The sequence below is a fragment of the Malus sylvestris genome, chromosome 15, assembly GCF_916048215.2.
Source record: "Malus sylvestris chromosome 15, drMalSylv7.2, whole genome shotgun sequence".
NCBI lineage: Eukaryota > Viridiplantae > Streptophyta > Magnoliopsida > Rosales > Rosaceae > Malus > Malus sylvestris.
Window position 1 is genome coordinate 32,498,267 of NC_062274.1, and position 20,892 is coordinate 32,519,158.

Here is a 20,892-nt window from a genome sequence, read left to right on the forward strand (position 1 = left end):
CCCACATGCACGTGGATCATTTTTGTCCGTACATGTATGTAATCCTAAAGGAGTGACACGTGTTAACGACAAATGTATGTAAAGGAGACGGGCATTAGCATTCAAGTGCATTGAACATGTACTGTTTATCCAATAAAATTCATGCATTTATAAGGATGGTGCAGCCTGTCAGCAACCCCACCTCCAAACATTAATTTAATTATTTTATTTACCTAATTGAAGAAGTTGGCTAGGATTTCATTAATATATTTGAACTTGTAAGGTTTAAATAACTTTAAATACGACCAGTTGGATATATCTTAGTGCAAAAACCTGCAACGACCTTAACATCCATCCATTGCCATGGAGTTGAATTCTTCGGCTAAAAGTAGTGTTCCAAGATGGACACCAAGTCCAAGCCCAACAAGAACATTATTGTCATCAGATGATGATCATATGCAAAGGCAACAAACCAGAGATTCTGCAGAAGAAGATGATGATGGTGGGAACATATCATTGTCCTGCTCCAGCATGGACAGAATTTTCCCGTTCCGCATTGAGTTTAAAGGCGGTTTGGCTTCGAACTCCGGCAAGGACGTTCGTGAAGCTCCGCCTCTGAGACTGGAATCCGTTGCAAAGCTGAGTTGCGGAAATGATCATCAAAGTAGTGGTGATGGTGTTGATGTCGAAATCAGGTCGAAAAGGAAGGGAGTTTCTTTGACATGGAAGGACCTGTGGGTTGGTGTAGCTGATGGGAAAAATGGGCAAAGAATGATCTTGCAGGAGGTTACAGGGTATGCTCAACCTGGTGAGATGTTGGCTATCATGGGTCCTTCTGGCTCTGGCAAATCTACCCTTTTGGATGCTTTGGCAGGTAACTCTCAACTATGTATAATTCTTTTGGAGATTGGCTGAAATGATGAAAATACAAATCTCAGAAGAAGAAATGACCATTTGTTAGATCTTGTCAAGTTATCGTTAATATTTAATGGATTATGTCACTAATATTTGATCCATATATTATTGGAGATGTTTATCATTTCAACATTTGAAAGGGTAAAATCTTCATTTCAGCCTATTTTTCAATATATTTTTTTATGAAAAACTGACCAACTTTATATAACAGATCATAAAACAAATTTAAAAAATTCATTTATTTCTTTGATTTCATATATTCTTTCTTGTTTGTCATGTGTAACTGTGTAAAAAGGCTTCTAATTTTAGGGGGAAGGGCAAGTTGAAATTGTTGGAGAATATGATTCTATATTGATCATATATAAAATAATATATAATTAATATATGAGAGTTTTCATTTTAATATCACCGATATCATTTGTTGATGAAACCTAATATTTAATATTGTAATAGTAGGTGGAGAAGTTGGGAACCTGACAAAATATAGATTTTGTTTTGGTGTCTTTGCTACTGGATACACTTCCTCCAAATCTCTTTCGTTTCTCCAATTTTGGTCTGCAATGAAATTCAATTAGTCACTGCTCTAAAATCTGGAAGAGAGAGAGATGTCTGGAGCATGAACGCAGGGAGGAGAGAGAGCGGAAGGGGGCTTAAAAGCATGGATTTCTTTGTCTTTTCATTTTCTAAAAGTTTCTATTTCGGCACAACCATTTTGAAAGCCACTTATATCTTTTTATTTCGGAACAACCTGTTTGAAATCCGTCTAAAACGGCTAATTTCCCATAAAAATGGAGCAGCCATTCTGCTACGTGAAAATTCTGATAAAGTCAGAGCTCCAATTAAGATCTATAATCAAGGTTCTAAAAGATGGTAGGCGCTACTCGGGCGGCATGTTGAGGTTTAGCGCCTAGGTGGCTAAGCAAGGTCTAGGCGGTGTCTAGGCAGACTAGACGGATTTAATTAAATCTATTATATTTCGTGTAAAAAAATGTATGTTTATACTTAAAATACATATAATTTCATCATAAAATACAAAATAGAATGACATATATATTATGAGGTGTGCTATCCACACACCCCTTTTTACTTCTCCCACACCCCTTGTTAATTTCTGTCATTTGATCTTCTTTAATTTATCCGATCCGACGACCGAAAATTAAAAGGGTGTGAGAGAAGTAAAAAGGGGTGTGTGAATATCACACCCCTATATTATTAGCTATTGGAACATAATGAAAACATGAGAACAAACATATAATGTGTGTTCATTTAAGTATTTAATAAGTCTATTACAATTTATTGGAAAAAAAATAAAATGCAAAATAAAAGTTATCTATTTCTATCTAAGTGAATTGCAACCTAGGCAGATGCCTAGGCGGGTCTGGGCGCGCTAGGCAAGTGCCTAGGAGGGCGCCTCAATAGGTTTAGGTGTCATTTCTTAATTTTCAAACGTCTAGACATTAATTAGGAAGGTGGCTAGCCGCCTAGCGCCGTAGAGATTTTTAAAACGTTTAAATATTGCAGGAAGGCTAAGTTCAAACACACAGCAGACCGGGGAGATCTTAATCAATGGCCGTAAAGAAACACTTGCTTTCGGAACATCGGTAAGAAAAATGAACATATATGAAGATGTACAATCTCATCACTCACATATATAATGCATCACTTCCTCACTTTAATGTCATAATTCCTATTTATTTTAGGAAATAATAGTTCCTACGTTTGATTTCTCGATGATATAGGCGTACGTGACTCAAGACGACACTCTAATGACAACATTAACAGTAAGGGAAGCTGTATATTACTCAGCGCAGCTGCAACTGCCCGACTCCATGTCCCAAGCAGAAAAGAAGGAAAGAGCGGAGATGACGATAAGGGAGATGGGGTTGCAAGACTCCATGGACACAAGAATTGGAGGTTGGAGCATAAAAGGACTTAGCGGTGGCCAGAAAAGAAGAGTTAGCATTTGCATTGAAATCTTGACTCGCCCGAAGCTTCTCTTCCTTGATGAGCCTACTAGTGGCCTAGACAGTGCAGCGTCTTACCACGTCATGAACCGCATTGTTAAGCTAGCTCACCGTGATGGAAGGACAGTTATTGCATCGATTCATCAACCTAGCAGTGAGGTTTTCGATCTTTTCCAAAATCTTTGCCTACTCTCCTCTAGTAGGACAGTCTACTTTGGCCTTGCTTCAATGGCAGAACAAGTAAGCTTTGAACTCTCATCAGCATAAACTTGTTTACTTCTTACATACGAGCGATTAAGCAATAGTACTAATCCGAATGGTGCAGTTTTTTGCTTCAAATGGATTCCCATGCCCGACTCTGAGAAACCCATCAGATCACTACCTTAGAACTATCAACAAGGATTTTGATGTTGTAAGTCTTCTTAGAACAATCTACTCGCTATATTTCAACTTTTTGATACCCCGAAAAAAAAAAAAATTAAATAAATAAATCTTGATAGGAAAACTAATTAGATATCTTCATATGATAAAAATATGGAAACTCCAACTACGAAAACTTACGTGGAGCCTTTGATATTAGGATATCGAACAAGGGCTTGGGGGCAAAACAAGCACAGAAGAAGCGATTAATATTCTCATACAATCATACAAGTATTCAAATATTAACAAGCAAGTTCAGCTGCAGGTAGCTAGTATTTCCCAACAGGTAAACCATCTGTCACTCAATTAAAGTATTATGAGCTGATCGAAAGCATAGAAACGAAAAAAGAAAAGAGGTTAGCGAATACTACTTAATGCGCTTTTCTTTTGTATTGTAGAAAGGTGGAACTCTAGAGAAGGGAAGTCAAGCCAGCTTCGTAAACCAATGCCTTGTTCTCACAAGGAGATCGTTTGTGAACATGTATCGCGATCTTGGCTACTACTGGCTTCGCCTTGCAATTTACATTGCCTTGTGTTTATGCGTAGGCACTATCTTTTACGACATTGGCTCCACTTTTGGGTCCATACAGGTAATTCACTGAAGATATCACCGATATATTTCTCTACTGTCATGCAAAACATTAGCCAATACTAATTTAATAGCTCCAAAAATGACCGAATTTTCAGGCGAGAGGTTCGATGCTTATGTTTGTTGGAGCATTCTTGACTTTCATGGCAATAGGTGGATTCCCTTCTTTTGTAGAAGACATGAAGGTTTGTCAGTTTGCTGGATCGTTCCTTATTTTGTGAGCATTGCATCTAATAAGCATTATTGATGATCTGACCGCCTTTTATTTGTCTCACGAACCAGATCTTCGGGCGAGAGAGATTGAACGGGCACTATGGTGTTTCGGCATTTGTTGTTGGAAACACGTTTTCCTCCATTCCATACTTGCTCATCATCTCTTTAATTCCCGGAGCTATAGCCTACTACCTTGTCGGTCTTCAAAAGAGCTTTGATCACTTTGCCTATTTTGCATTGCTACTCTTTGTGACCATGATGTTGGTCGAGAGCCTAATGATGATTGTCGCAAGCGTTGTGCCAGATTTCCTCATGGGAATTATTACCGGTGCTGGAATTCAAGGAGTAATGATGCTGAACGGAGGTTTCTTCCGACTACCCAATGACCTCCCTAAGCCCTTCTGGAGATATCCAATGTACTACATTGCATTCCACAAGTACGCAAATGAAGGATTCTACAAAAATGAGTTTGAAGGACTGACATTCCCAAACAATCAAGCAGAAGGATATTCAACAATTAACGGTGAAGAAATTTTACGAAGCGTTTGGCAAGTGCAGATGGGATACTCCAAGTGGGTCGATCTTGCCATTTTGTTTGGAATGGTAATAGTTTACAGGCTCATGTTTCTGGGAATCATAAAGTTCACAGAAAAGGTTGTACCAATCATCAAAGCTCTCATAGTTGCTACTCCGAAGCACTCGAAACAGATCACAGAAAATCCACCCCCCATACCCTCAGATTAAGCAAACTTGTAGTGTGTTTTTGTTAATTTGTAGCACTAAATAGAACATTGTTTGAATGTATTATATATGTACGTGTATTCCAGCTATGGTTGAACGGACTATACCAGAAAGAAAATATTCGAAATTTATTTTACAAAGTATATATATGGAGGAGTTGGAATCCCGTCAATTCCTCTCCACTCCCCTCCCCTCCTCTCCCATTCTTTCTTTAAAGAAGTCAATACAAGATGTGAACATGACGTTAACATGGTTTAATTGTGACCGTTGTCGAAATTTTAAATGGTATTTCAAAACACATTCTCATCTTAAAAGTACCCTTGTTGTTTATATTTGTTTTAATTCAAAATTAAATTTGATTCTTTTATTTAATATAAGGATTAATCTCAGTTTACTATCCTGAAATTTCTTCATTTTTAATATTTAATACATAAAGTTTTTTTCATCTCAGAATGGTGCATAAAGTCATAATTTTGGAATACTTTTATATATTCATTAAGTTTGCTGTTAAATCAACCGTTAACTGATGACGTGACGTTCACGTAGACAGTGACTAGACACCATGTGTCATAGGGGCCCACATAAATATTATTTTTTTAAACAAAAAAAATAAAAAAAAAGATTATGGGTTGTCCCCTACCTCAACCCCAGACCTTCATCTTCGAACCCAAACACCACCAGACTCCTCCGCAACGACGGAAACTTAATTTACGGCAAATGGGAGAGCTTCGCCTTCCCCACTGCATAGTGTTGCCGAACCAGAGCATGACCGGAGCTAATTACACCCTCTTCTCCAAGAACGGCAAGTTCAGCGTCGTCAACGCGAGTAATTTAGGCTTCAACGACACTGACGTCTATTAGAGTCTCAGCAACGCTTTCCAGTCTCTGGACTCCGAAGGCAAAGTGCAGCAGGCAAACGGCGAGTCGTTTATCGCCTCCGATTTCGGCCTAAATCGATCTCAAAAACTGATGATTGACGACGACGGGAATTTCAGAATTTACAGCTACGATCCCAGTCTGCGGCAATGGAACATCATCTGGCAAGCCGGGTACGAATTGTGCAAAGTCCACGGCATGTGTGGGCTGAACGCCATCTGCGTCAGCGACGGTTCGAGCTCCTCTTACTGCGTGTGCCCGTCGAGATTTAGAGGATCCGCCGGCGGAATCAAAGACGGAGGGTGCGAAAGGAAAATTAAGCTCACGAATTTGGGGAACACCAAATTTGAGCGGCTTGATTACGTGAATTTCACGGGCAGGTCCAACCAGTCCAATTGGCCCGCCGTCAATTTCAACATCTGCGAATCGAGATGCCTGGGGAGAAACGATTGCCTCAGATTCATGTTCAAATACGACGGCAAAGGCTACTGCGTGCTCCAGCTCGAGAGATTGTTATACGGGTACTGGTCGCCCGGATCCGAAACCGCTATGTTTCTCCGGGTCGACAAATAGGAGACTGACAGGTCGAATTTTACAGGGATGACGGAGCTGCCGGAGACGACGTGTCCCGTTCAGATAAGCCTCCCGCTTCTGCTGGAGGATTCGAACGCGACGACAAGGAACACTGTGATTATATGCACCCTTTTCGCGGCGGAGCTAATTTCCCGTTCCGGCATGCAGAGGAGAAAAGGGAGGGAGGGGGTCGGGGTTGAGGTAGGGGACAACCCAGAAACATTTTTTTTTATTTTTTTTTGTTTCAAAAAAAATTTAGGACCTCCTCAAAAACTTGAATTGTTCTTAAAACTAATTTTCAGGATCATCTCTTAGAAACTGTTTTTTTTAGGTTTCAAAAACTTGTTTGGCATTGAACTTAAAAACTATTTTTGAATCTAAAAATTTGAAAACTTGTTTGGTTTAACTCTTGAAAACAGTTTTTTTTTCTTCCAATTATGTATTTGTTTTAAGATATACAAAACATATGAAATTAAATCTTAAACATAGTATTTTAATATTCATGTGCTGATACAACACATATATGCTCAATAATCAAATTAAACTTCAAGTCTTAGATAATAAATATTACATTAAAACATTCTAGAAAACAGATAAACTTTGAGACTAATTGTTATTGACGTGATCAAACCATATTGATCTGGTTATATGGTCTCTAACATCATTCGTAACATTGTCGTCATTCAAATGCATGTTTTCTCCTTGACTTGCCCCCGAGCTTTCTCTACCACATCAACATCATTGTCTTCAAATTGTTGAAACAAAGTATCATTCCTTGATTGCATTCTAATGAAATTGTGCACAGCACAACATGCAACAGGAATGCATCTTTACTTCCTAATTGGATAATTTGGCATCAACTTATGAATGTTAATGTTAAAGTATAATATTAAAGTTTATACTAAAGTATAATGTTAATGTTAATGCCATTAGATAAAAAAAAGAGAATAGTAAAAAAGAAAGCAGCAACAAAGAAAGGGATTTGAGAAGGAAAAAGACCACACACAAAAGAAAAAAAGAGGACATGGAGATGTTCATAATGATGAGCACTCCTAGCCCTGAAAATACCAGAAATATTGAAATCACCTCCTACACTTTCCCAACATGGAAACTTTACGAAAACTCTTTTTATAAGTATCGAAAACTCCATCAAAATCCACCCCTCCAACAACAAACGGATCGATAGTCTTCCGATTATAATAAATAGTTACATACTATTTGTAGGTAAGTAGATGCTATTTGTACCAGAGAATCCAATGTATCTAATGAATAAAAACAAGATATTCACAAAGGCTCCTATTGAAATTTGTCAAGTTCGGTTAGATGGGAAGTGCTTTTACCACTGCACTCATCCCGTCTTTCCAGCCTTTGAACATGATGAATCAAATGGAGAATCAAAGCAAATCAAGGGTTCCAAAAAACAGAAGGGTACATGAGAACACAAGTGAAAATCACTACCCTTATTGAATTCCAAGGGTTAAAATCCAAATTGCACAATTTTCGACACCAAAATGAAAACGAGACTTCTCTTATTAAATCCAAACTGGAACCATCGCTAAAAAACACAACGTAATTCAAACACCAAGTCTATCATTAAAGCATTCAGAGAGAAAATATGAAAAATTCATTTTCGAACTCAAACATTTGACGTTTTGGCTACTCCAAAGACTCGTCCAATGAAACAAGTATATCACATAATATTACTTGCTACGTACATGTAGCAAATGTCAGAAATCCATTCTATGAAACCATATGAATTTTGTAACCAACCACATATTTACCATGTCAACATCAAAAAAGGATCTGAACCCATCAGCTAATTCATGCCATCTCTCGATTCAAGATAGCAAAAATCCACCTTAAACAAATGATTTTCAAGCTCTTAGCCATCTAATAAACAAATCCCACTTCCAAAAAAACTCCTCAAAAGTTGAGTTTGATTGGAAAAACGGATACAAATTATGACCATCAGACTAACAAAAAATGGATTTTTTATGTAAATTAATCACAACCAGATAACTCCGCCTGTGTAAGTTTATCTTACACTGCCGGTCCCAAGCCCGGATAAAGGAGGAGGGGGAGGGCGTCGGGTAGTCGACAGCCGGCACTCCACAGTTACGTCGAATCCTTATGACAATGAATCCAGAACGAAATCGCGCTAAAGTTAGGACGTAACCCGTAAGTGGCGCGCTGTGTGGCCCGAGCACAGTGATAAGTGAGTAAGGGTCGCTGTATCTCCATCGGCACCCGGATGCAGTGTTAAATGAGCAAGGGGGCCATAGAAACTTCTTTTCGAACAACTCCACTCAAAGTTGTTTGGGAGCATATGCTCCTATCAACTTTACACAGGACACACAAAAGAAGTACTTTGATCCTATTAGACGGGAGATGGTGAAGAAGCTAGGATAGAAGGGTAGAGTTCAAGAGAGTAGAATGCGTTTAGGAACGTGGAATATAGGAACCTTAACGGGAAAATCTATGGAAGTAGTGGAAGTTATGGTGAGGAGAAGGATAAATATTATGTGCCTACAAGAAACTAAGTGAGTTGGTCTTAAGGCAAAGGATCTAGAAAACTCAGGGTTTAAGCTTTGGTATTCGGGCACAAATAGAACGAGAAACGGTGTTGGCATCATTGTGGACAAGACCTTGACACAAGATGTAGTAGATGTCAAGAGGGTAGGAGATAGAATCATGGCAATCAAGATTGTAATAGGACAAGAACTCATCAATGTGATTAGTGCGTACGCACCTCAAGTAGGATTGGATACGAGTTCGAAGGAGAAATTTTGGGAAGACCTTGGAGACTTGGTGCAAGGAATTGCTCAGACGGAGAAGTTATTTATAAGAGGAGATTTAAATGGACACGTGGGCAGGGAGACATGCAACTATGGAGGTTTTCATGGTGGTCATGGTTTTGGGGAGAGAAATGAGGATGGGGAAGCTATCTTGGATTTTGCAATGGCATATGATCTCTTCTTAGCCAACACCTTCTTTAAGAAGAGAGAAGAACATGTGATCACCTACAAGAGTGGGTCGTCAAAAACACAAATAGATTTTCTTCTAATGAGGAAAGGGGATCGTATAACTTGTAAGGATTGCAAAGTTATACCGGGAGAGAGCTTGGCTAATCAACATCGCTTGTTGGTGATGGATGTACATATCAAAAGAGTGAGAAAAAAGAACAAGACTTGGAAGTGCCCAAGGACTAGATGATGGAATCTAAAAGGAGAAAAACAAGTCATTTTCAAAGAGCAAGTAATCACCCAGTGTGTGTGGGATAGAGAGGGGGAAGCTAGCCAAAGGTGGGATTCCATGGCTAGCTGTATCCGAAAAGTAGCAAAAGAGGTATTAGGAGAGTCCAAGGGCTTTGCTCCACACCAAAAGGAATCTTGGTGGTGGAATGAGGAGGTACAAACAAAGGTGAAGGCTAAGAAGGAATGTTGTAAAGCCTTATACAAGGATAGGACCGATGAAAATGGTGAAAGGTATAGAAGAGCGAAGCAAGAGGCGAAGAAAGCTGTGAGAGAAGCTAAGTTAGCGGCTTATGACGATATGTATAAGCGACTAGATACCAAAGAAGGAGAGTTGAATATCTATAAACTAGCTAGAGCAAGGGAAAAGAAGACAAGGGACCTAAACCAAGTGAGGTGCATCAAGGATGAGGATGGAAAGGTTCTTGCTACAGAGAACGCGGTCAAAGACAGATGGAGAGGTTCTTTTCATAATCTTTTCAATGAAGGACATGAAATGAGTACTCCTTTAGGGGAGTTGAGTAACTTAGAAGAGTGTAGAAACTACTCCTTTTATCGTCGAATCAGGAAGGAAGAAGTGATTGTAGCTTTGAAGAAGATGAAGCATAGAAAAGCAGTGGGCCCAGACGATATACCGATTGAAGTGTGGAAAGCCTTGGGAGAGACAGATATAGAATGGCTCACTGACCTTTTCAATAGGATTTTGAAAACGAAGAAGATGCCAAACGAGTGGCGAAAGAGCACCTTGGTGCCTATTTACAAGAATAAGGACGATGTACAAAATTGCATGAACTATAAGGGTATTAAGCTAATGAGTCATACAATGAAGCTATGGGAGAGAGTCATTAAGCATAGATTGAGGCAAGAGACACGGGTTTCGGACAACCAATTCGGGTTCATACCAGTGCGCTAAACCATGGAGGCAATCTATCTCTTACGAAGATTGATGGAAAGATATAGAGATGGGAAAAAAGATTTACACATGGTCTTTATAGATTTGGAAAAAGCGTATGATAGGGTCCCAAAAGACATTCTTTGGAGGATTTTAGAGAAGAAAGGAGTACGAGTATCATATATCCAAGCTATAAAGGATATGTATGAAGGAGCAAAGACTGCCGTAAAAACTCATGAAGGACAAACCGAAAGCTTCCCCATAACTGTAGGATTACATCAAGGCTCATCCTTAAGTCCTTACCTTTTTGCGTTGGTAATGGATGAGTTAACAGGACAGATTCAAGATGATATTCCTTGGTGTATGCTTTTCGCAGACGATATAGTGTTGATAGATGAAACTCAGGAAGGGGTAAATGCGAAGCTTAACCTTTGGAGAGAAGTGTTGGAATCTAAAGGTCTTCGCCTAAGCCGATCAAAGACAGAATATATAGAGTGCAAGTTCAGTGCAAATGGAGGCCGAAATGAGTTAGGGGTGAGGATCGGAGATCAGGAAATACCAAAGAGCGACCGTTTTCGCTACCTAGGATCTATCTTGCAAAAGAACGGAGAATTAGATAGAGATCTCAACCATAGAATACAAGCTGGATGGATGAAGTGGAAGAGTGCATCCGGCGTTTTGTGTGATCGTCGTATGCCACTGAAGCTTAAGGGAAAATTTTATAGGACGGCAATAAGGCCGGCGATGCTGTATGGCACATAATGTTGGGCGGTGAAGCATCAACACGTACACAAAATGGGTGTAGCGGAGATGAGGATGCTTCGTTGGATGTGTGGGCACACGAGAAAGGATAAGATTAGGAATGAGGATATCCGAGGTAAAGTAGGACTAGCCGAAATTGAAGGAAAACTGAGAGAAAATCGGTTACGGTGGTTTGGACATGTGCAAAGAAGGCCTACTGACGCTCCGGTTAGAAGATGCGACTACGGGACAGAGGTTCAGGGCCGAAGGGGTAGAGGAAGACCTAGGAAAACTTTGGAAGAGACTCTAAGAAAAGACTTAGAGTACTTGGATCTAACAGAGGACATGACACAGGATCGAGCATAATGGCGTTCTAAGATTCATATAGCCGACCCGACTCAGTGACTTGGATTTTTCAAGTCTCAAATCGAGAAGTTTTCCCCACTCGGGAAATTAAGGGAACACTACCTCAACCTACATGCTCCACTCACAAAGCTTCAACATACAAGCTTCAACAAAAGAAAAATTCAAAAAACTTAGTGAAGAAGGCTTTGGTGTATTTAACACAATACGTTGAAATGAAACAAAGCTTATTTTTTGATATCTCTAAGAAGTTACAAATATGTACATATACACGAGTCAAAATAAACAAACAAGAGGGAGTCTTCACAAAGGTTGCTTAGGAGAAGTCTCAGCAGTCGGCAGAGCCCCAGAAAGAGAAGGCATCGGAATGGGATCATTCGGAGCCTCAATACTGGACAACACCCTAGAAGGAGGAGGCATCGGAGGTTGATCATTTGGAGCTTCATTACGCGGTACAGCCCCAGAAGACGAAGGCAATAAATGCCTTTGGAACAAACCCACAAACCTCTGATGATCATGTAAAATCTGACCATCAGATTCCTTCATCTGGTCAAGCTTCCTCTTCATGTTTGTAGCATAGTCATGTGCGAGCCGGTGCAACTGTTTATTCTCATGCTTGAGCCCTCTAACCTCCTGTTTGAGACTCATCACTTCAGCCGCCAATGATTCAACTTGGCGGGTTCGAGCAAATAGGCGTTGGGCCATATTAGACACAGAACCTGCACACTGAACACTGAGAGCCAGAGAATCCTTAACAGCCAACTCATCAGACCGTTTGGAAAGTAGTCTGTTATCTTTGGGAGTGAGAAGGTTTCTGGCCACCACCGTAGCGGTCATATCATTCTTCATCACGGAATCCCCAACGGTAAGAGGACCAGTAGGGGATATGAAGGATGGGCGCCATATGTTGTCTGGAGAAGGCGTGGTTGCCTCTTCAACAAGGTTCAAGTCAAAACGACGATCGGAGGGGCCAGACATTTTCAAAGGTGTTGAAGAGAAAAGAGGTTGGACAAATCAAGATCTTAGAAATGCAAGAAGGAAGCTTCTACTGGTGGATATTCAAGTGTGCTTTGGAACTTAATACCAGCCTCTATAAAAATATGCACTCGATGGAGCTTCAGAAATCGAAGAGGCACCTGCTCAGAAATCGAAAAGGCGTTTGCTTTCTCAAAAGTTGGGCTGCTCAGAGACCACGAGGGCCGATCTCAGGAATCGAAGAGGCGTTTGCTTTCTCAAAAGCTGGGCTACTTAAAGACCACGAAGGTCGATCGCAGAAATCGAAGAGGCGCTTGCTTTCTCAAAAGCTGGGCTGCTCAGAGACCACGAGGGCCGATCTCAGAAATCAAAGAGGCACCTGCTTTTTCAGCCTTGTCAGCACCTGTCACATGCACACTCAACTCTGCAGAAATTACGGGCATTCTGTCGAAGATTTCTGGTGAAGTAGAAAGCACGTGAATGTTACTGTTCAATCATCCACTTTCCACACGCAACATCAGCTCACGGGTACCACAGATAACTTTGCCAAAAATCTTTGACAAAGTTTAGACACGTGAAGCTTGCAGCTCCCATTACATCGCTATGACCAAGAAGGGTAAAAGAATAGCAAAGAAACAGCACTAACAAAGTTTAGACATATAAATTTTGAAGGTCTAGCTACCATATTATTACCCACAAGGGTAAAAGAACAGGACCACTGCTGGATAATTGGAAAGTCCCTGTGTGTCAACCTCTGTGCTCCGTGGCAAGGTAGACTAGCAAACAGGCCTAACCTTTACTCACATTCGAGAAAACACTCCCAACAAGATTGCTTGCTTCAAGATCGAAGAGGCACCGTCCTCCGAATCTCGAGAGCCAGACTCCCAACATGATTACTTTCTCAAAAAGCGACGAGACACCGCTCTCCGAATCTCGAGAGCCAGACTCCTAGCAGGATTGCTTTCTCAAAAATCGAAGAGGCACCGTTCTCCGAATCTCGAGAGACAGATCCCCGACAGGATTGCTTGTTTGAAAACCGAAGAGGCACCGCTTTCTCAACATCGAGAGCCCCTTAGATAAAGCTTGTCTGTAATCCTCACACCGCTTTCTCAACTTCGAGAGCCATATCTCCTTGGATAAAGCTTGTCTGTAATCTTCACACGTAACATCAGCTTTCCAGATACCACAGACCACTTTTTCAAAGTGCTCTGACAGAGTTAAAACACGTGAAGCTGGCAGCTCCCACTACCGTGCTATGACCAAGCAGGGTAAAAGAATAGTATTACTCCTTCTTGTTAGGGAGACTCCTATATATGTCGACCTCCATCCTCAACAGACAGGCAGACCTGCAAAAATGCTCAACCCTTCCTCATATCTGAGAGGGCACTCCCAACGAAGCCTCTCGAAATACTCAGCTTTCTTTCCCCCCGAGAATACCTCTGCAAACAAGCTACACCAGAGCAAGAATATCTCATATCATCAGGGTTAAAAGCAAGAATATCCCATATCATGCTTTTTCCCTGTCTTTTCCTTTGGCCTTGTTCTTACCTGCAAGACAAGGAAAAAGAGAGCAATCAGTCAGCACTTGGAATCAAGCTTCCAGTCCGGAACTGACTGCCTGGAACCCCATTTCTCTCAAGTACTCATCTTCAACATCTTATGCTTCCCGAGAAGATACCACATCTGCCTGAGGAACAAATAGGGCAAGTGAGAAGGATACAAGGAAGCATGTGGAGACAAGCGCAACAGAACACGTGCCGATACATCCACTACTTTGTCAACAGCAAAAGTATCCCATATCAGCAGGGTCGAACGTACTCTAGATTTGATGGACTTGTTTTGACCCTCAAATTCTTCAGTTGGCCTTATACTCTAGCGGAAACAAGAAAACCCTCCAGCCCAGTTCAAGAGTAAGCCAGGGGAAAGTTACTTCTTCAAAAGAAAAAGTATCTCATATCACATTTTCTCCTTTTCTTCTCTTTATCCTTCATGCTACCTGCAAGATAAGGAGAAGGATAACAATCAGCCGGAACTCGAAATCAAACTTATGATCTGGGACTGATTGCTTGGAGGTCTGATTGCTTACCTTGTCTGTCACCTCTTTCAACAGATCCCCTAGCTCGGCGACTTGGGGGACTCCTACTACATGGTTTGTATCGCGCTTGACCAAGCCTGAAACTACAAGTAAGCGTCAAGTGAAATTGATACATTACCTTGTGCATCTCCACCAGTTAAAGATACCACCCCTGGAGGGAGGAAGAGTACTTCCAAAGAAGATGCCACATCTACCTATGAGACAGATAAGGCAAGTGAAGACGATACCACACTTCGGTACTTAAAAGTTTCGTGATTACGAGATCATTCTTCCACATTATTTCCTAATGTCATTTGTACTAAATCATTCACTTGTACTCACTAAAGGAGAGCTTGAACCTATATATTGTGTAAACCCTTCACAATTAATGAGAACTCCTTTACTCCGTGGACGTAGCCAATCTGGGTGAACCACGTACATCTTGTGTTTGCTTCCTGTCTCTATCCATTTACATACTTATCCACACTAATGACCGGAGCAATCTAGCGAAGATCACAAACTTAATATTTAAGATGATATTCTTTGGTGTATGCTTTTCGCAAACGATATAGTGTTGATAGATGAAATGCAGAAAGGGGTAAACGCGAAGCTTAACCTTTGGAGAGAAGTGTTGGAATCTAAAGGTCTTCGCCTAAGTCGATCAAAGACAGAATATATGGAGTGCAAGTTCAGTGCAAACGGAGGCCAAAATGAGTTAGGGGTGAGGATCGAAGATCAGGAAATACCAAAGAGCGACCGTTTTCGCTACCTAGGATCTATCTTGCAAAAGAACGGAGAATTTGATGGAGATCTGACCCATAGAATACAAGCTGGATGGATGAAGTGGAAGAGTGCATCCGGTGGTTGTGTGACCGTCGTAGGCCATTGAAGCTCAAGGGAAAATTTTATAGGACGGCAATAAGGCCGGCAATGCTGTATGGCATAGAATGTTGGGCGGTGAAGCATCAACACATAGGTGTAGTGGAGATGAGGATGCTTCGTTGGATGTGTGGGCACACGAGAAAGGATAAGATTAGGAATGAGGATATCCGAGGTAAAGTAGGAGTAGCCGAAATTGAAGGAAAGAGGAGAGAAAATCGGTTACGGTGGTTTGGACATGTGCAAAGAAGGCCTACTGACGCTCCGGTTCGAAGATGTGACCACGGGACAGAGGTTCAGGGCCGAAGGGGTAGAGGAAGACCTAGGAAAACTTTGGAAGAGACCCTAAGAAAAGACTTAGAGTACTTGGATCTAACGGAGGACATGACACAAAACCGAGCGCAATGGCGTTCTAGGATTCATATAGCCGACCCCACTTAGTGGGAAAAGGCTTTGTTGTTGTTGTTGTAATCACAACCAGATCGTGGTCCCCAATCCTTTTCTGAAACTAACTAGGTAAAATGCGAGTGATGAACAATCAAATCATTAAAGCATGGGTTTTTTATTTAAATATATATATATATATATATATATATATATATATATATATATATATATATCAAAGAACAGAGAAGATGAGGAGGAGGACCTTGTTCGATGATCGAATTCTTGAGCTCGTAAGGCTTGTCCAAAATGCTCTTCACCGAGAATGAAAACGACCGAGTCTGATTTGATGTCCTTGTGAACAAAAGCTTGTATTTGTTCTTCCTGGAACCGAAATCGATCAACTTGGATTACGATTTGCAATGCCACACTGTCTCTGCTCCGCTGCTCGGTTAGGTTAATATATATACACAGTACATAAATGAATCACACTAATTAGACAGATAAACTCAATTTCTCACAACCCAACACAGAAAACACATAAATCCAACTTTCTGATCATTTTCTCCATTCCGAGGAACCAAACAAAACAGTAAAAGAAAGACCCATTACCTTGATTGTTCCTGACAATGAAGAGAATGGCCCAGTCTCATCCTCAATCAACCACTCAGAGATTCGAAGCTTAAAGCTATTTGCCGGAACCTTCACCCTACTGGTCGTAATCTCTTGGTCGTTCGTGGTTGGTGAGGCGGAAGGCCTGTTCGTGGTTGGCGCGGCGCAGGTCACTCAGACCTCCATCGCGATCTGAATCTGTGAAGAAAAAAATAATACTAAAACCTTACTTTTGTTGTTTTCAAATTATAATGGGTTGTTCTTAAAAATTTTTTAGTCCAATTTTGCATAATAGGCTTACCAAACGGGTTTTTCTTACCTTAAAACTTAAAAATTATTTTTGAGTTAAAAACTTTGGACTCAAATTCAATACCAAACAGACACTTAATTTTTTAATATTTATGTTGGCCCTTAGACATGTGGCGTCTAATCACTGTCCACATGACCGCCACATCACCAGTTAATTGCTGATTTAACAACAAACTCAAACTTAACGGATGTATGAAAGTGTTTCAAAATTATGACTTTATGTACCATTCTGGGATGAAAAAAACTTTATGTATTAAATGTTGAAAACCAAGAAACTTCAAGGTAATAAACAGAGATTAATACTTAATTTAATTTCCTTTTGGTATAAATTCATTTATAATCTTTCCCTTTAGAAATAACTTTCCATTGAATATTTATACTACACATTCAATGCATTAGACATCAAATCTTTTATATGATTGTTTTGATTCCAATCTTTTTTCAATGGACTGTTTGGATATGGCATTGGAATTGGTTCTTACTTATTGTTATTTTTAAGTTAGATGAAAATGTAAACACAAAAATTCTGTAACAAATGAAACAAAAACTCGTGTACAAAGTAGATTTGTATTGATGAATTTGTAGGGTTACAATCTCTGTTTACAATTTTCGTCTGATACAGTCTTCAAATTTGATGTAAATGCGTAGGTTGTTGATCTAAGGGTGCAATGACTTGATCTCAGATGAAATATTGAACGATTGCTTTAAGTTTTGAGCTTGAAATAATGCATGGATAGTCTTCACCTCTAGGTTTGTGTATGGCCTGCGGAAAAAGTGATGTTGATGTGGGATTTTGTTGATTCAAGGGTCTTGGTGACTTGATCTTGAATCGAACGTCGTTACAAGTTTTAAAGTTGCAACAAAGTCTTGAAGGAATCGGCACAAGTGCTTGTTGATTCTTCAAGGGAATGCTTTGGATGTGGTCGAAAGAAAGCTTCGGCTTTGGTTATACGTTCTTCGAAGAAAGCTTTGGCAGTGTATTAGTCTTCAAAGATTTGGCAGAGGTTCCATTTTGTGAGAATTTTAGCCCTTCAATGTATAAATTGTCTACCTTTATGCTTGTCTGAGGATCTTGTATTTATACACTTCTCAAAAGCTTTGATTTGGATGGATTTGGCTTTGATTTGTGTCTTGATTCGTCCATGAGAGAATTTAGGCATGTTTTGTGCCTTAGTTTTAGCCACTTTCCTTTGCTTGGCTAAAATTTGTAGGGCTTTCTTGCCTATTTTGCGAGCAATCTTCAATTCGTGCTTGATTTGTGAAGATGCTTTAGCTTTCTTTCAGGTTTTGGGAGCAATTTGGGCCCCTTGCCGATTTTAAGGAGATTTCTTCCTTTTGGCCGAATTTTGGGGAAGTTTTGAGCTTCCTTTGCTTGATTTGTGCCACATGTCATTAATGACTTGTCCATTTGTGATGAGTCATATGTCACGTGGAGCTTTGTGATATATCATTTGCATGCGACGAAATTTACATGTCTACAAATGCCCCCACTTCAAGGCGCCTTGTAGGCATGTGCTTTTCACATGTAGGAAACGTGTTTTGAAGTCCTGTAATATGAATGTTCTAGCTTAGACTTGATCTTGAATTAGTTTGCTTCTTTAAGGGCCGTAGAGGTGTATGTCTTGAACGAAAACATTTCTTCAAGGGTCGTTGAGGCGTATTTCTTGAATTGAAATGATGAATTTCGTCAAGGGCCGTTGAGGCGTATTTCTTGGAAGAAACATTTCTTCAAGGGCCATAGATGTTTGATCTTGAATGAAATGAAAATTGTCTTCAAAGGCCGTAGAGGCTTGATCTTGAATGAAAATGAAAATTTTCTTCAAGGACCGTGGAGGCTTGATCTTGAAAGAAAATGAAATTTTTCTTCAAGGAGGGCCGTATAGGCTTGATCTTGGAAGAAATGAAAATTTTGAAAATGGATAAATTGGCACATACTTATTGTGTTTATTGATTTTCCATAATTTTTTTTTGGCAAAATACATTTGGGGTATTTTGAGACTTGGATTTTTTCCTTGTGGTTGTGGTAAAAATGTTTTTCCTTCCTTAGGTAGGTATCTCCTTCAATTTTGATAATGAGGATGATTTCCTTCAAAATGTTGGAAAGTTTTGGTGTTTTCCTTCAAGGTTTTGGAAAGATTTAATGCTTGTCCTTGGGAAAGTAGGATTTGCATTTTTCCTTTCCCTTTCTTCGTCTTTTTTTTTCCTTCAGCCAAGGGGGTGTTTTGCCCTTTGGCTTGGGAAACTTGAAGGCTTATCCTTGCTTTGGAAGGATTCCCTTTTGTATTTTGGCAAGGAAAAATACTTTCCTTTGATATTTTGGAACTTTTAAAGCCCTTTACTAATTTTTTTTTGTTTCCTTTTCTTTTCTTTGCTGATTTTGTTGTAAAAACAGCATGCTTTTTTTCCTTTGTGGCCGAAATCACCTTTCCATTTTTTTCTTGGAATTTGCTCCCTTCTTTTGGTTGGAATGTATTTCCTTCTTTTGATTTTCATTTTTCAATTTGGTATGTATTCTCCCTATAGCATTAGGAAGCAATTGATCCTTATTTATATGACAATTAGTTGTGTGTTTTTGTCACAAACTACCCTTGGTATGCATTGCCACTGTGCTTGCTGATGTGCCATGTGCAATTGTTGCTTGTTGCCATCAGTTTGTTTGTTTGGTGCTTGTTGCAGTGCGTCACCTTTTACCAAGGTATTAAATATCGATGATATCGACAATATCGGTAGTCCGAAAATACGGAAATATTGATAGAAATATTGGGATATTATCGATATTGATAAAAATAATATGGAAACCACGGAAATTGTAAGAAAAACTTGGAAATTTTTATTGAAACTTTGTAGGATGTTTATTTAGTCAATTATCTATTAGTTTATCACAAAAAATTGGAAGGAAATGCATTGCATGATGGATTTAACATTATCAAGTTGATTATATAACGAGCTGGCAAACATTGTGAGTGTAGAAAATATGTAGTAATTAATGAAAGAAGTTTAAACACACCATAATCATTTATATATAATGAATTAGTACAATATTTTACACTTTATACATTGCATGGTAAGATACATAAGTGACTTAGTACCACATAGAGTTCCTATGAGGTTCAAAAATTTTCACTATCTTCATCATCTCTATGTGTAGAGTGAGTGTATTGTGAAGAGTAGTTATCAAATGATAAATCCCCAAAATAGTTTTGTATGTATTGGGAATATTATAAATGTGTGATATGGTTCAATCCCGCTTACATACGCCCTATAGATTAGTCACTTTTAGGTTTTAATTTATTTACATTTTTCACATCACTACATTTTATGGCTTCGTCACCTTCCAGGTGTCGGCCAACACATCACGATTCAAGTGTCTAGGTGGACATTCCGGGTCGGGGTGTGTCTTAAGTTATGACATCCTGTCCCCCGATTTATCGTATTTTATTCTTAGTAGTAGTGAAATTACCAAAATACGATGCCACGTGGACCTCAATTTTCCCTTCATTTTTCCACTCTTATTTTACTATTCTTGAGTAATTCTCATTTTTACGAGCACGTGGCTGTAAATGGAACTCAATTCGGACTTACAACGAACAAGTTATGCTCGAAAATGTGTAAAAATATCTGAGGCGAATTCAAACTCGAAATTCTTGTGCAGTGTGCCATTGCTTTGGTCTGATTTTCTGAATAGCCTTGTGGGTTGTGTACGTTGGAAACCAAGAAAGTTGTTTTAAGTGTACAGCAAGTGGATAATTTAATATTGTTTTATTAGGTTTTGAAAATCCACATTTTTGTGCCATCATCCATCAGACATCATTTCTTTTCCATTTTTTAAAATATATTTTCCTTCTCTCCCACAATCTCACATATATCTCTCTCTCCCTCTCTCTTTTACACACTCACACACGCCATATCCCATCACATTTCCCTCGCATCTCTCTCCCTCACAGTTCCATTTTCCCCCATTTTCCCTCATTTATGCTGATTCTTTCCCTCTTTTCCCACTTACTTCCATTCATTTCTCTTTCTTTCATTTCCTTTCATCTGCAACTCTCCTTCCCATAGTAGACAGACACACACACACACACCCCACTTCCCTATGTTTCCCTCTTCCTCAATCCCTTGAACCTTCTCCCTCATTCATGTCC

General features: G+C 39.7%; 2 protein-coding genes across 4 annotated transcripts; one reads left to right on the forward strand and one right to left on the reverse strand.

Moving 5' to 3' along the window:
* The first annotated feature begins 272 nt into the window (after positions 1–272).
* Positions 273–4,968, forward strand: LOC126605494 (ABC transporter G family member 1-like). The gene is made up of 8 exons (XM_050272905.1): positions 273–853; positions 2,416–2,495; positions 2,634–3,098; positions 3,184–3,270; positions 3,439–3,564; positions 3,677–3,868; positions 3,966–4,052; positions 4,150–4,968. Exons 1-8 carry the CDS (start codon positions 343–345, stop codon positions 4,822–4,824), a joined length of 2,223 nt encoding a protein of 740 aa, XP_050128862.1. The 5' UTR covers positions 273–342; the 3' UTR covers positions 4,825–4,968.
* Positions 798–16,686, reverse strand: LOC126605499 (uncharacterized). Of its 3 annotated transcripts, XM_050272911.1 has the most exons (4): positions 16,442–16,686; positions 16,095–16,213; positions 1,368–1,449; positions 798–890 (listed from the first exon to the last, which is right to left on the reverse strand). In XM_050272911.1, the coding sequence occupies exons 1-4, from the start codon at positions 16,480–16,482 to the stop codon at positions 830–832; spliced, it is 303 nt and encodes a 100-aa protein (XP_050128868.1). In that variant the 5' UTR covers positions 16,483–16,686; the 3' UTR covers positions 798–829. The 3 variants fall into 3 exon arrangements, 1 of the variants encoding a protein (XP_050128868.1); XR_007616966.1 differs by lacking the exon at positions 1,368–1,449 and having other exon boundaries at positions 800–890; positions 16,095–16,273; positions 16,442–16,683; XR_007616967.1 differs by lacking the exon at positions 798–890 and having other exon boundaries at positions 1,426–1,449; positions 16,095–16,273; positions 16,442–16,683.
* Between the last annotated feature and the right edge of the window lie 4,206 nt (positions 16,687–20,892).